At 45.7% G+C, this 14,340-nt stretch overlaps 4 protein-coding genes across 5 annotated transcripts in view; 2 read left to right on the forward strand and 2 right to left on the reverse strand.

The window, feature by feature from the left end:
- Positions 1 to 10,465, reverse strand: part of MTF1 (metal regulatory transcription factor 1) — a 52,653-nt gene extending 42,188 nt beyond the window's left edge. The window contains exons 1-2 of one of the 2 annotated variants that reach the window (XM_050798234.1): positions 10,365 to 10,465; positions 7,823 to 8,281 (exon numbers count right to left, since the gene is read on the reverse strand). In XM_050798234.1, the coding sequence (XP_050654191.1) occupies positions 7,823 to 8,230 (408 nt within the window). In that variant the 5' untranslated portion in view covers positions 8,231 to 8,281; positions 10,365 to 10,465. The other variant, XM_050798244.1, reaches the window with a different exon arrangement.
- Positions 1 to 14,340, forward strand: part of UTP11 (UTP11 small subunit processome component) — a 594,364-nt gene that overhangs the window by 423,232 nt on the left and 156,792 nt on the right. The gene's annotated exons all lie outside the window — the stretch shown is intronic.
- Positions 1 to 14,340, forward strand: part of NDUFS5 (NADH:ubiquinone oxidoreductase subunit S5) — a 1,192,795-nt gene that overhangs the window by 16,855 nt on the left and 1,161,600 nt on the right. The window lies entirely within an intron of this gene.
- The window catches only part of INPP5B (inositol polyphosphate-5-phosphatase B), a 78,252-nt gene continuing 75,456 nt past the window's right edge, over positions 11,545 to 14,340 (reverse strand). Inside the window, 1 exon segment of the mRNA XM_050797936.1 lies at positions 11,545 to 12,926. Within this exon segment, the coding sequence (XP_050653893.1) occupies positions 12,811 to 12,926 (116 nt within the window). The 3' untranslated portion in view covers positions 11,545 to 12,810.

The following is a 14,340-nucleotide window of genomic DNA, read 5'->3' on the forward strand; positions in this document are numbered from 1 at the left end:
ATCTACAAAAAAAAAAAAAAAAATCGCTGTAACTGTGCTTCTTGAAAGAAAACGACACCTTTCCTAATCAATGCACTGGAATACTTTGGTGCATCATGTAGAATAAATTTGGCATATGATTCCTAGGGTTTTTTCATGCTCCTTGGCCAACTACTCTATAGAAAACTGGCAAGGTCAGTTAGCTATGGAGGATATATCATGTCATTAATGTAGTTCAGACAGAGGTAGATGAACAGGTAACCAGACAGTCCTGGCAGGTTCTCTGGAAGGGCACGGATTCAAGAATGGACCGCACAAACCAACTAAAGAAAACACAGTTGCCGGGTGTGGTAGCTCATGCCTTTAATCCCAGCAACTCAGGAGGCTAAGGAGTGAGAATTGGTTGAGGCCAGAAGTTCCAGGTTACAGTGAGCTATGATCATGGCCTAGGCAAACATAGCAAGACCCAGTGTCTTTAAAAAAAAAAAAAAAAAGTACACAAACAAACAACAGTAAGACACAGCTGCTCAGAGACTTAAAGTAGAAAGTCCTTAAAGGGTCAGACATGGTAGCTCATACCAGTAATGACAATACTTTGGGAGGCCAAGCTGGAAGGACTGCATGAGCCCAGGAGTTCGAGACCAGCCTGGGCAACATAGGAAGACCCCTCTCTACCAAAACAACCAAAAAGTAGCCGGCACAGTAGCACATGTCTGTGGTCCCAGCTACTGTGGAGGCTGAGGTGGCAGGATGGCTTGAGCCTGGGAGGTGAAGGCTGCAGTGAGCCATGACCATGCCACTGTACTCCAGCCTGGCTACAGAATGGAACCCTGTCTCAACCAAAAAAAAAAAAAAAAACTTGTTTTTGGGCAGAATGAAAATATTTTGATTAGAAATCTCACAAGCTGGCCAAGTGCCATGGCTCATGCCTATAATCCCAGCACTTTGGGAGGTTGAGGCAGGAGGACTGCTTGAGCTCAGGAGTTTGAAGTTATAGTGAGCTATAATCCCACCACTGTAATCACTCCAACCTGTGTGACGGTGTGAGACCCTGTCTCAAGAAGGAAAGGAAAGAAGACAGAAAGAGAAAGGAAGGAAGGAAGGGAGGGAGGAAAGGAATGAGAGAAAGACAGAAAAGAAAGAGAGAGAAAGAAAGAAGAAAGAAAGAGAGAGAAAGATAGATCTCAAAGCTACCAAATCAGTAGGGAGACAGTAATGAAATAAACAGCATGAGAATAAGATACGTGAAATTTGAGTCAGAATGACCAGTGGCTTTGTGGTAGGAAAAGACTATCTGTGGCAAGGTTCTGGTTGGTTTATTTTTTGCATAAGAGAAGCATGAAGAAAAGAAAATGAAGTAATAGGTAAGCCAACTCCACACAATATGAAACAATGAAAAAAACAAGAGTAAACAGGAAATTCAAGCTAAAATGTGACTCAGAAAATAAGCTGCTTGGGAAGCCAAGAAGACCAACTAGTTATCAAATGATTTGATTTCTCAAGAGTAACACCTGCGCATGGAGGGAAAAGAAAAAAACAAAAACCAAGCTGAAAAAAAAACGAAAGGAAAAGGATTAAGGAAGGGCTAAAGGATCACGAAGTCTGTTATCGAGTAGTGATAAACATCAGCCTCTTCAGGCCAATTAAGTGGATTTTAATGCCCAAATAAAATCACTGCCAAAACAAAAGCTAAGCTAAAACAGTGCTTCAGGAAGGCAAGCCTCCTGAATGTCTGGTCATTAAGCAAGACTTTCAAAGACTAAAGCTACTGCTACTTCTCCTTCAAACTCCACCCAACCCCAAACCTACTGATTTCAAGAATACAGCATCTTCCACAAAGGTCTCATGGATAGCATGGAAAAATGTGGGTGGGAGGAAAGTGGAGTGAGCTAAATCCCCAGCAAACTGAACAAAGTGCTCATAATATCCTTCACCCTGTGCTATTCAATATGATTATCAATGACCTGAAGACATGAATAGCAAACCAGACTTGCAAATAGAATAAACCAATTTGAACAGTACAAAGTGGAAAAGTGACAGCTTTTCACTGATTGCATAATCATTCCTTCTGTACCATCTCCTCCTTTTCTGCCTAGATCAGCATTTCCCAAAATGTGTTCCACAAAACACTGATCCCTGGAAATTGGATCCGAAAAAATGGTTTCTCAAGTTTAAAGCATTTGAAAAATTCTGTTTTCTTCCTTCTTAGTTAGTGGCACATCAAAGGCTCTGAGAAGTCCTAATCAACAAATTTCTGTCTTGGTTTAACTTAATGTTTCCTGACCATTCGCTCATGAAACACTTTCACACAGTAATCATTAACGGAGGATGGCCTAAAGTTTAGGTCCTAAACCATGTCCAAATTACCTATGCTAAATAAAAATGATACAATCCCCGTGAGCTAGCTACTACTGCCTCATCACTCTTCTTCCTCTAACTACCAAACATTTAAAAAAAAAAAAAAAAAAAAAAAAAAAAAGGCCAACTTGACATTTCCTGCCTCCTGTTTCCTCATCACTCACTCACTTCTTCATCACTCATGCTCTGCGGCAAGTCTTCTCATGATATGTGAACAACTGCACAACCAGCAGAACTAATGGCTTCTTTGGGGCTCCTCAGTCCCTCTGCAGGGTCACAGAGGAATATCCTCATTTGTTGACACTCTCTTCCTTCAGCTTTCACAACACTGCAGTCGACCCATCCCATTGACTACTGTGATCTTCTTGGGTTCCTCTTTCTCTTTCCAACCCTGAAGTTAGTTCTCTGGCCAACTCTTACTTCTCCCTTAAGTAAACTACCCACAGTTTGAAGGCCCCTTTCTACTACCATTCTAACTCCAAACCATTTCTTTGACCTCAGATACATGTTTCCAATGAGCTTTCCATTTGTTCATCTTATTTTTCTCCAAGGACTATATGTTCAATACACTCCTACCAAACTCATTAATTACCCCACCAAAACTTTTTCCTTTTCCCATCTTTCTTGATTCCTATGAATGGGATCACCATTTGGAGGGTGCAGGGAGCAGAGTTAGCCACTTTCTCCTCAGCATGCACACAGCACTTCGAACAAATCTCTGTTAAAATATCTATCACAACAGACTCTTAACTGCTTAACTCTTCACTTAGATTTGAAGTTCCATCAAAAAGCTGTGCTAAGACACAGCAGAAACTCAACAAATTTGGGAAAATGGATGAATCCTTTCAATCAACATGATTCAAAATCTTTTTTTTTTTTTTTTTTTTTTTTTTTGAGACAAAGATTCTCACCTTGTTGCCCAGGCTGGAGAGCAGTGGCAGAATCTTGGCTCACTGCACCCTCTGCCCTCTGGGTTCAAGTGATTCTCCTGCCTCAGCCTCCCAAGTAGCTGGGACTACAGGCATGCACCACCACGACCAGATAGTTTTTGTCTTTTTAGTAGAGACAGGGTTTCACCATGTTGGCCAGGCTGGTCTAGAGCTCTAGACCTCAAGTGATCCACTCACCTCAGCCTCTGAAAGTGCTGGGATTACAGGCACAAGTCACTGCGCCCGGCCTATTCAAAACCTTTGAATCATGCCCAACTCATGGCTCATTCATCAAACTCCAATAACATGTACGAAGTTCTCTCATACCTCTACAAAAGCTCTTGATTCTTCTCATGAACAAGGCCACTATCCTTTCTTCAGATTTAAATGAAACCCCAAACATAAACTACAACTGTCTCCTAACTGGGCAAAAAGTCTTCAGTTTTCCTCTGCCTCCAAGCTACCTCTGCTGCCAGACCAGTCTTTCTAAAATGCTACTCTAACCACATTCTCTTTCTAACCACTCTAGCCTTGGCTTAGACACCTCCAATGGTTTCCCACCATTTCTAGAAAAGTTACAGTTCAAAACCCATAGAAGGTTATCACTGCCTTCCATGTTTGGATCTTTGTTATCTCTCCATCCTTATCTCTTTCTACTCCTATGTTCTAGTCTAAGGGTCGACACACTACAGCTAGTGAACCAAATCCACCCCACTGCCTGTTTTTGTAGTCTTATCAGAACTTGGTCATGTTCATTCATTTATGTATTGTCTATGGCTGCTTTTGTGCTACAATGGAAGAATGGAGTAGTTCCAACAGAGACCTTTTAGCCTGCAAAGCCCAGAATATTTACTATTTAGCCCTATGCAGAAAAAAGTGTGCTGACTCTGTTGTAACAGGACAACTGGCTATTCCCTGAAAATGGCCTGTTTCCCACCTGCATTCCTTGTTTCATGCTGTTCCTCTCTCTTGGAAAAACCTCCTGCTTTTTTCCTAAATTGTATGTATTCTTTAAGACCAGCTCAAATGCCACTTTTTTCACAAGACTTCCCTGATCCCAGGATTAAGGGTGAGCTTCCCTGTGCTCACAGTGCAATATTTGTACCTCTCCTTCACATTTACCACATTGTGTTTGTTGCTATGATTACTGGTGTAAACAATTTCTGCTTCTATGCTATAAATCTACTACCACAACCATCTGCAGCGTCCACAGAGCATAACAGCATTTTGCTCTCTAAATGTTTGTGGAGTTGAAATGAACCCCCCCACAAGCTCAAATATTGGACTGAAATCAACAAGATAAAATTTCATAGGGAGATATTTTTATTTTTTATTTTTTGAGACAGAGTTTTGTTCTTGGTGCCCAGGCTGGAGTGCAGTGGCACATCTTGGCTTATTGCAACCTCCACCTCCTGGGTTCAAGCAATTACCCTGCCTCAGTCTCCGGAGTAGCTGGGATTACAGCCATCTGCCACCACGCCCGGCTAATTTTTTGTATTTTTAATAGAGACAGGGTTTCATTGTGTTGGCCACACTGGTCTCGAACTCCTGACCTCAGGTGATCCACCCGCCTTGGCCTCCCAAAGTGTTGGGATTACAGGCGTGAGCCACCATGTCCGGCCGGGAGATATTTTTAATAAGGCCTATAGGCAGGTCCCCATTTTCATTTTTGTAAGATCTGACAGCTGCATACATGAGAATAATCTAGAGCAGGGTTTCTCAATCCCAGTACTATTGCTATTTTGGGCCAGTTCTTTGTTGTAGGGGGCTGTCCTGTGCACTGTAAAACATTTAACAATGTCTTTAACCTCTACCCACTAGATTCCAGTATCACCTCCACAGTGTGACAACACAAAATGTTTCTAGACATTGCCAAACATCTCCTGAGGGCAAAACTGCCCACAGTTAAGAAGCACTACTCTAGAAATTTCCAACTATAAGCTAACAGTAAGATGTTGCTGATAAAATATAGACTATATAGTAATCATAGTACAGTGTCCATATTGAGATAAGAGCCATACTGTTTTCAATGCTAATTGACTCACACTTATGAGACGGTGCTCAACTGCAGATTTTAAAAGGACTTTGGGGCCAGGCATGGTGGCTCATGCCTGTAATCCCAGCATTTTGGGCGGCCAAGGCAGGTGGGTCTCCTGAGGTCAGGAGTTCGAGATCAGCCTGATCAACATGGAGAAACGCTGTCTCTACTAAAAATACAAAATTAGTTGGGCGTGGTAGCACATGCCTCTAATCCCAGCTACTCAGGAGGCTGAGGCAGGAGAATCGCTTGAACCTGGGAGGCAGAGGTTGCAGTGAGCCGAGATAGTACCATTGCACTCCAGCCCGGGTAACAAGAGCGAAACTCTGTCTCAAAAAAAGAAAAGAAAAAAAAAAGCACTTTGGAAAACTGGAATTCATATAATCAAAGGTGACGAGGCTGATGAGAGACTGGGGAAAATGTCACAGAGGGACATTTAAGTAAATGGAGGTGGTCAGCCTATACAAGAGGAAGGAAAAACCATGATCTTCAAATAGCTGATGGACTGTCCTGTGGGAGGAAGTTTACTCAGGAAGGCAGATCTAGAACCAGTGGGAGGCACCTGCAGAAAGGAAGGTTTTGGTTCTATACAAGTAAAAGCTTTCTAACAATCAGAGCTGGCTAACAAATGTATTGGCTGAGGTATGAAACACTGTACTCTTGTAATTCTGGATGTCTTCAAGCAGAAACAAGATTAACTGATGTCAGAGATGCCATAGGGAAATTTCTGCATAGGGTAGGCGGTGGGACAAGATGGTCTCTCTAAGGTTAGCAAAAGTAAAGTAATATGCCATCAATAAGCCATATGCAATTTCAAGACCTCAACCACAGCGAAAAAGATATTGCTAAATCATTCACCCTATTTCTGTTTAGTAACATCTTACATTTAGTCCTTGGTACTGTAACTACCAGTGACCTATTTTTTTCTAACTGACCTGTAATAGTTCCTGGATAGGCCAGGCGTGGTGGCTGATGCCTGTAATCCCAGCACTTTGGAAGGCTGAGGCGGGTGGATCACCTGAAGTCAAGAATTCGAGACCAGCCTGGTTAACATGGTGAAACCCCATTTCTACTAAAAATACAAAAAATTAGCTGGGCATCGTGGCGCCTGCCTATAATCCCAGCTACTCAGGAGGCTGAGGCAGGAGGATTGCTTGAACCCAGGAGGCAGAGGTTGCAGTGAGCCAAGATCACGCCGTTGCACTCCAGCTTAGGCAACAAGAGTAAAACTCCGTCTCAAAAAAAAAGTTCCTGGATAATGTATTTCACTACCTTTAAACCAGAACTTTTATTCTGCTAATAATAACCACCAATATAATTTGTAAAATGCTTTGCAGTTTTCAAAGCATCCTGACATGCATCACCTTACTCACATTAGCTAAACATGAAAATGAAAACTTATTTTAGATAACCTGCTCTCATTTACTGCCTCTTGCCTGAATTTCCCTTTTTTTTTTTTTTTTCCAAGACTGAGTCTCTCTCTGTCATCCAGGCTGGAGTACAGTGGCGCGACCCTGGCTCACTGCAACCTCCACCTCCTGGATTCAAGTAATTCCCCTGCCTCAGCTTCCCAAATAGCTGGGATTACAGGCACCCACCACCATGTCTGGCTAATTTTTCTATTTTTAGAATAGACGGGGTTTTACCATGTTGGCCAGGGTGGTCTTGACCTCAGGTGATCCACCTGCCTCAGCCTCCCAGTGCTGGGATTACAGAAAGTGTTGGGATTACAGGCATGAGCCACTGTGCCCAGCCTGAATTTCTTTCTTTCTTTCTTTTTTTTAGATGGAGTCTCACTCTATCGCCCAGGCTGGAGTACAGTGGCATGATCTCGGCTCACTGCAACCTCTGCCTCCCGGGTCCAAGTGATTCTCCTACCTCAGCCTCCTGAGTAGCTGCAATTACAGCCATGCACCACCACGCCTGGCTAATTTTTATATTTTAGCAGAGACGGGGTTTCACCATGTTGGCCAGGCTGCTCTTGAACTCCTGACCTCAAGTGATCCACCTGCCTCAGCCTCCCAAAGTGCTGGGATTACAGGCATGTGCCACGTGAAATAAAAGTTCATTAAACATTCACTAAGATAATAAAACATATTCCAGCAGATACTCATCTCCAAAACAAATCATTTAAACACAACCCGGAGATAAGCCAAATATAGTTATTTCTTTATCAAATAAGCCAACTCTAGTTATTTCCCTGTTAGATAAGCTAAATAGTCATTTTAGCACCAGAAACGTGGGCCTACTTAAGTAAAATTTCCGTTTTATTTATGATTTGGGGAAGGAAATTCAAGAAATTACAATTTCATATTCCCAAATTTCAACATGGCTATACAACCCAAAAGTTCCAGAAGCAATCACAACGAAACCTGAAGCATATGTGTTGCTGATAAGCAAAACTACTGTAAGTCCTAACCCCATGGACTCCTTCACTCCCCAACTAAAATTTGCACCAAGAATTTTGTAAGGACTTGCCCCAAAACCAAACTAGGCCCTCACTGACTGCTTTACTTACTTCTTTACGTTTTGTTTCCGGACATTCCGACTGCAGAGTGAGGGTTGCACCTTCGATATTTCTTGGCATGGGTGTGGAACCAGGGTTTATTGTCAAATGAATCTGATCTGGTGAGATAATGTGCTGTACATAACCCTGGGACATTGCTTCATGATCTATCAGGTGAAAGCCCTCTTCACCCCCTACTAGAAAAGGCAAGTGTTCTCCACACTGTCCGTCATCATCTTCATCCTCCAAAGTGCCAGGGTCCTGCTCAATAAGAACAGTGGTCCTATCATAAACAGTTCCAGATGAGGAAGGCACCAGTCCGTTTTTATCCACAAACCTGAGCATTTTATCATCAGGGGTCAGCTCATCTTCCTCTGCCTCAAAGTAGATGATGTTGTCGTCTGGACTGTGTTCCCCCATGGTTCAGTTGTGCTCAGCCCAATTGTGAGAAATGAAAACGTAATGACTTGTCTGCAACAGAACAAAGCCAGAGTTAAGAGTCATACCACAAGACCCACGCAGCTCCTCAGCAACCACAAAGTTCATTTTCCCTCTCATTTAAAGAGCAAGCTAAAGCAAATGAAAAACCATCCTTGGAAATAATTTTTTTTTATTTTAACTTTAAAACCATCAAGTCATTTTTTTTTTTTTTTTTTTTTGAGACAGACTCTCGTTCTGCTGCCCAGGCTGGAGTGCAGTGGCGCGATCTCGGCTCACTGCAAGCTCTGCCTCCCAGGTTCACGCCATTCTCCTGCCTCAGCCTCCCAAGTAGCTGGGACTACAGGTGCCCGCCATTACGCCTCGCTAATTTTTTGTATTTTTAGTAGAGACTGGGTTTCACCGTGGTCTTGATCTCCTGACCTCGTGATCCGCCCACCTCGGCCTCCCAAAGTGCTGGAATTACAGGCGTGAGCCACTGCGCCCGGCCCATCAAGTCATTTTTAAAGAAAAGCAATGCTGGCCGGGCGTGGTGGCTCACGCCTGTAATCCCAGCACTTTGGGAGGCTGAGATGGGAGGATCGCTTGAGGCCAGGAGTTTGAGATCAGCCTGGTCAACATAGTGAGACCTCCATCTCTACAAGAAAGGAAAAGAAAAGAGCTTTTCAAAAATTGAAGTAATAAGTTCATAAGACCCTCTGAATACGCCTGTCAAACAATTTGAAACTTGGTCAAAATATTTAAAGGGGACAAAAGAGCAAACAGAACAGTAGCTGCTTAAAGGCTGAGTTGCTACAAATCTTAAGAGAAACTCCACTCAAATGCCCTCCAAATCAGACCACGAAGCAGTAAATGGTTTCATGTAGTTTATGGTAGAAGGAGCAAGGCTTTGGAGGCAGAGTCATCTACCTACAAATCCTGGCTTTGCCTTTTACTACATGGGTAACTTTTCTGTGCCTCATTTTTCTTATGTGCAAGGTGGGACTAGTAATTCCTGTTCTCTCAAAGTTTTTATAAGGAATAAAAGAGGCAACATATGTAAAGCACAATGTTTGGTAAATAGTAGAGGAACAAGTGTGAATTTCTTCCCTCCTACCTAGAACAGATGTTTCAACCTTCTGGGTTGAAGGGCTAATCCCCAGTCAGGCACAAACAATGAAGATCACTGTATCTATTTATGTCCAATATGGTGTTAACAAGAAGTTATGGTTGTATAGTGGGCTCTCGTCCCTGAATGAATTGAGTCTTATTATTTTTGTTTCTACAGCCCCTAGCATAGTACACTGATACAAATGTCAGCTAAATGAATGAAAGACATGGCGACATACTCTCTCGTGAAGATATACTATCTTGGGAAGATACATTCTCTTGAGAAAAATACCACATTTGAAGCTTTCATGTTCTGGAATAGTGATTCTTCCTTCATCTGCAAACACAGGCTCTACAAATGTGGGTCTGGCAGGCAGAACAGAAAATTTTAAAATAATCAGCACATCCCTTTTAGTTTTCAGTCTGGCTTTGCATTTTATCTTTCTCTTCTGCTCTGGGTTAGAAAGTGAGCCTTTACTTAGTGGGGTGGCTAGACAGTTACCAGAAACAGGCCAAAGGATCGGATCCGGGAGGTACCGGCCCGACCCCTAGTTCTGGCTTACGCAACCCCACAGATGTACATTTCGCTGCATCTGAGAAGAGAGAAGAGAGCACCGAGGACCCCAGTGGGCTGCCCGGGCACCCTCAGCGGCAACGCGGAGACCAACTGTCCGGAACAAACAAGACCAGGAGGTTTGAAGGTAGCCAACGAGGAGTGCGAACGGAGCCCCCTTGAGAGAAGGCTGGGAAAAGGAGCCTGTCTGGGATAGCCCCCAGCACAGCGCTACACAGAAACACCCGAAGACAAGCTGGGGGTCTCCAAGCACCGAGGAGAGGGGCAGGGTCCGGGTCTCCATGGAAACAGGAAAGGGGGGCTGGATACCCATCCCCATGGAAACGGAGAAGGGGTGGGGTCCCTATGGTGACCAGACTGAGGTCTCTATTGGGAAATGCTTCAGGAGGGAGCCTAAGTCCCGCGCCCCCCGGTAAGTCCCAAGCCCAGGCCAAGTCTAGTTTCGCCTTTTACCTCCGCGGCTCCCGGCAACGGCGGCAGCAGCAGCTTCTCCCCTCCCCAGCGGCACCATGATTGCCCCCACCTTCCCCTAACGTCACTTCCGCTTCCGCTTTCCGGAGGAAGGAGGGGACAGCGGATCCGCCCCTCCCTGGCGCCTCTGGTTGGCTCAGGTTGTCAGGGGGCTGAGCTGCAGCCTCCAATTGGCAAGCGGGAGGGGCGGGGCGGGGCACCGAGGGGAAGGTGCCCAGAAGGTGAGTTTATTCGCGTGGGGAAGCGCCCGGGGTGTCACGGGCGGCCCGCAGGGTGTCGCCCTCGCGGCACTGGAATCAAGGAGAAGGGAACGAATCCCCAAGGAAGGATCCGAAATGTCCTCAGCCAGGTTTGCGCTACCCGCCCTCGCCCTGGCAGCCACAGCAGCAGCGGGAAGGACCACAGTTGGCAGTCGGAACCCTGGCTCCAACCCGCCAGGGGAGCCTGGACGACCGCGACGTGCCCAGGTTTCTCCCGCCGGGGCCTCGGCCTTCCCTTCAGCACCCACCAAAGTTAACACAGACGGGAGGCCCAGAAAGGAAGACAAGACCCCAAAGGCAGAACTAAGAGTATTCTGAGCCCAGCTAGAGAGGACGCCACCGCCTCTTCCCTTCTCACGCGCTTGCCTAGGACGCCCAGCTCTCTTCTCACACTCTTGCCCAGGCTGGCGGTCCCAACTTTCTTCCCCTGCAAGAGGACGCAGCTTCGGCGGGACTCATGCCCGGGCCAGTTAGCGCCACCTACCGGCCACTCCCTTCTTTAACCTTTCACATTGTTCTGCTGGCCCGTGTCTTAAACCCATTTTACAGTGCCCAGTAGTGGGCATTCGTACCCAGGAAGCGATTCTGCATGTGCCTTCGTTATGCCCCTGTCCTTTCCAAATGCCTGGAGGATCTAGCTGTTAGATCCTCCCAGCTGCCACTGCCTGTTTTAACCATAAGCTGCTTCTCTCGAATATTCAGAGTGGGACAACTCCAAAGACTAGACCAGGGGTCAAGGGGTTCAGGCCAGTGCCATAACCATTTCTTGCTGGAAATATGTGAATAGTGACCGGTACCCACCAGACTGCCAGGAATATATCTCTTTGGCCCCAAGGCTTGAGCCACAAAGTCCAGCTGCAGCGAACTGCCGTCTCTTAAGAGAGAAAAACATATACAACCACCACTGTTAAAAATACATTTATCATTAAAATATATTACACACGGAGACGGGAAGCATTATATACAGTTTGGAAGACTTGCTGACCCAGAAAATCCCACTTGTTTCACCGAACACTCATTTTTTCAGTGATTTTACATTTTTAGAGACGGGGTCTCCCTCTCTCACCCGGGCTGGCGTACAGTGATGTGTTCATAGCTCACTGGAGCCTCAAGCTCCTATGCTCAAGTGAGCCACCCCACGTCAGCCTCCCAAGTAACGGACCACAGGTATGCATCACCACACCCAGCTAATTTTTTTAAAATGTTTTTGTAGAGATGGGGTCTCCCTGTGTTGCCCAGGCTGGTCCCAAACTCCTGGTCTCAAGTGATCCTCCCACCTTAGTCTCCCAAAGTGCTGAGATTACAGGCGTGAGCCACTGTGCCTGGTCATTTTAATTTTTTAAATGCCTGTATTGCCCTCAGAGGCTGAGCAACCAGCTTTAGAGTTATCGAGCCATTATCTGGGCAGGAACGGGGGTAGAGTTTGCATATGCATATACACGTCCTCAGAGCACTGAAAGCATCTGGGGTGGCTGTGGCCTGTTTCACCCAGCAGCTTCTGCCTGCATTCTTGCCATCCAACTCATTGGCCTTTCATGACTTTCCATCAAATATCTGCTCATAGGGATCTCAGCCCAGGCTATAGGGAAGGCACTGACTATGCCCTGGAGGTAGGGTGAGTGAGTACAACAAATACAGTTATTTAAAAACATTTTAGGCCAGGCGTGGTGGTTCACACCTGAAATCCCAGCACTTTGGGAGGCCTGGATCACCTGAGGCCAGGCATTCGAGACCAGCCTGGCCAACATGGTGAAACCCTATCTCTACTAAAAATACAAAAAAATTAGCCAGGCGTGGTGGCAGACGCCTATAATCCCAGCTACTCGAGAGGCAGAGGTTCAGTGAACCAAGACCACGCCAATGCACTCCAGGCTGGGCAACAAAAGTGAAACTCCATCTCAAAAAAAAGATCAATCTGTGTTAAATAACTAAAGTTGAAAATTGAATGTCAGTTTTATTATGGTGGATTTTCTCCCGTGTCTTCACGACTCACAGCACTGAGTGTGCTAACCAATGGTGAGCTTAGTCAGGGTACTAGGCTCAGGAAATAGCTGCCATTCTTGCTACCAAGTGGCCTCACATAATTATCTTAAGGCAGCTCTTGAGCTGAAACAGGTGGGGCTGGTAATTGGCAGCCTCAAGTAAAATAGGAGGAGAGATATAGAGGCTCAGAGTGGGTTGCAGAGGAACTGGTGAATAAATTCTTGAGCCTTTTTCTTCTCTGTCATATCAAGCTTTTGATGACCAGCTGGGTTTCGAAGCAATAAGCTGCCAAATATGCTAGCTGCAAGAAAAAACACAGAAAAGAAATGATTCAGCAAAAGAAGGTACTAAAGACACACATCACTTAACAACAGGGATATGTTCTGAGAAATGTGTCATTAAGTGATTTCGTCATTGTGCAAACATCATAGAGTGTACTTAAACTTTCACAAACTTACACTTGTACTTACACAATTCTATATGGTATAGTCTATTGCTCCTAGGCTTCTGTACAGCATGTTACTATACTGAATACTACAGGCAGTTGTAACACAGTGCTAAGTATGTGTATATCCAAATATATCTAAACATAGGAAAGGCACATCAAAAATACGGTATTATGAGCCAGGCATGGTGGCTCACACCTGTCATCCCAGCACTTTGGGAAGCCAAAGCAGGCAGATCACTAGAGGCCACGAGTTCAAGACCAAGCTAGGCCAACATGATGAAACCCCATCTCTACTAAAAATACAAAAATTAGCCTGTCCTGCCAGTGGGCTTTCCAATGGGAATGGTGCTGTGTCAGAGGTGGCTGAGGCTGGGAGGTTGTAGGGGAGACGGCCCTGCTTGGTGTCCTGCCTCTCTGGTTCCCGCCTCCTCCCCCCACCACCCCCTGTCCCCAGTGGGGGCTCGTCCCCAGGCTGAGACAAGGTTCCATGAGCGTGGTAGGGATGGCTGAGGTGTGGGCATTGGAGGGTGTGGCCCTGTGGCCCCTGTCCGAGGGGTGGCTGTGAGGGCCGGGGTGGCCATCTGGCTCCCAGCCCTCTCCCATCCCGCAGCAGGGAGGGTGGGCACGTTGGGCTGGTCACTGCCCTTAAAAAAAAAAAAAAAAAAAAGGGCTGGGCGCGGAGGCTCAGCCCTCTAATCCCAGCACTTTGGGAGGCCGAGGCAGGCGGAATCATGAGGTCAAGAGATTGAGACCATCCTGGCCAACATGGTGAAACCCTGTCTCTACTAAAAATACAAAAATTAGCTGGGTGTGGTGGTGCACGCCTGTAGTCCCAGCTACTTGTAAGGCTGAGGCAGGAGAATTGCTTGAACCCGGGAGGTGGAGGTTGCAGTGAGCTGAGATCACGCCACTGCGCTCCAGCCTGGCGACAGAGCGAGACTCCGTCTCTAAAAAAATTAATTAATTAATTAAATTTAATTAAAAAGCTCGGCATAGTGGCAAGCGCCTATAATCCCAGCTACTCAGGAGGCCAAGGCAGAAGAATCACTTGAACCCAGGAGGTGGAGGTTGCAGTGAGCTGAGATCACACCACTGCACTCCAGCCTGGCTGACAGAGTGAGACTTTCTTAAGCACACACACACACACGCATACACAAACACACACACAAAACCACAGTATTATAATCTTATTGGCCCTCCATCGTATATGTGGTCCTTTGTTGACCAAGATGATATATGGTACATGACTATATTTTTTTGGGGGGGC

Source organism: Macaca thibetana, chromosome 1 (assembly GCF_024542745.1).
Source record: "Macaca thibetana thibetana isolate TM-01 chromosome 1, ASM2454274v1, whole genome shotgun sequence".
Taxonomy (NCBI): domain Eukaryota; kingdom Metazoa; phylum Chordata; class Mammalia; order Primates; family Cercopithecidae; genus Macaca; species Macaca thibetana.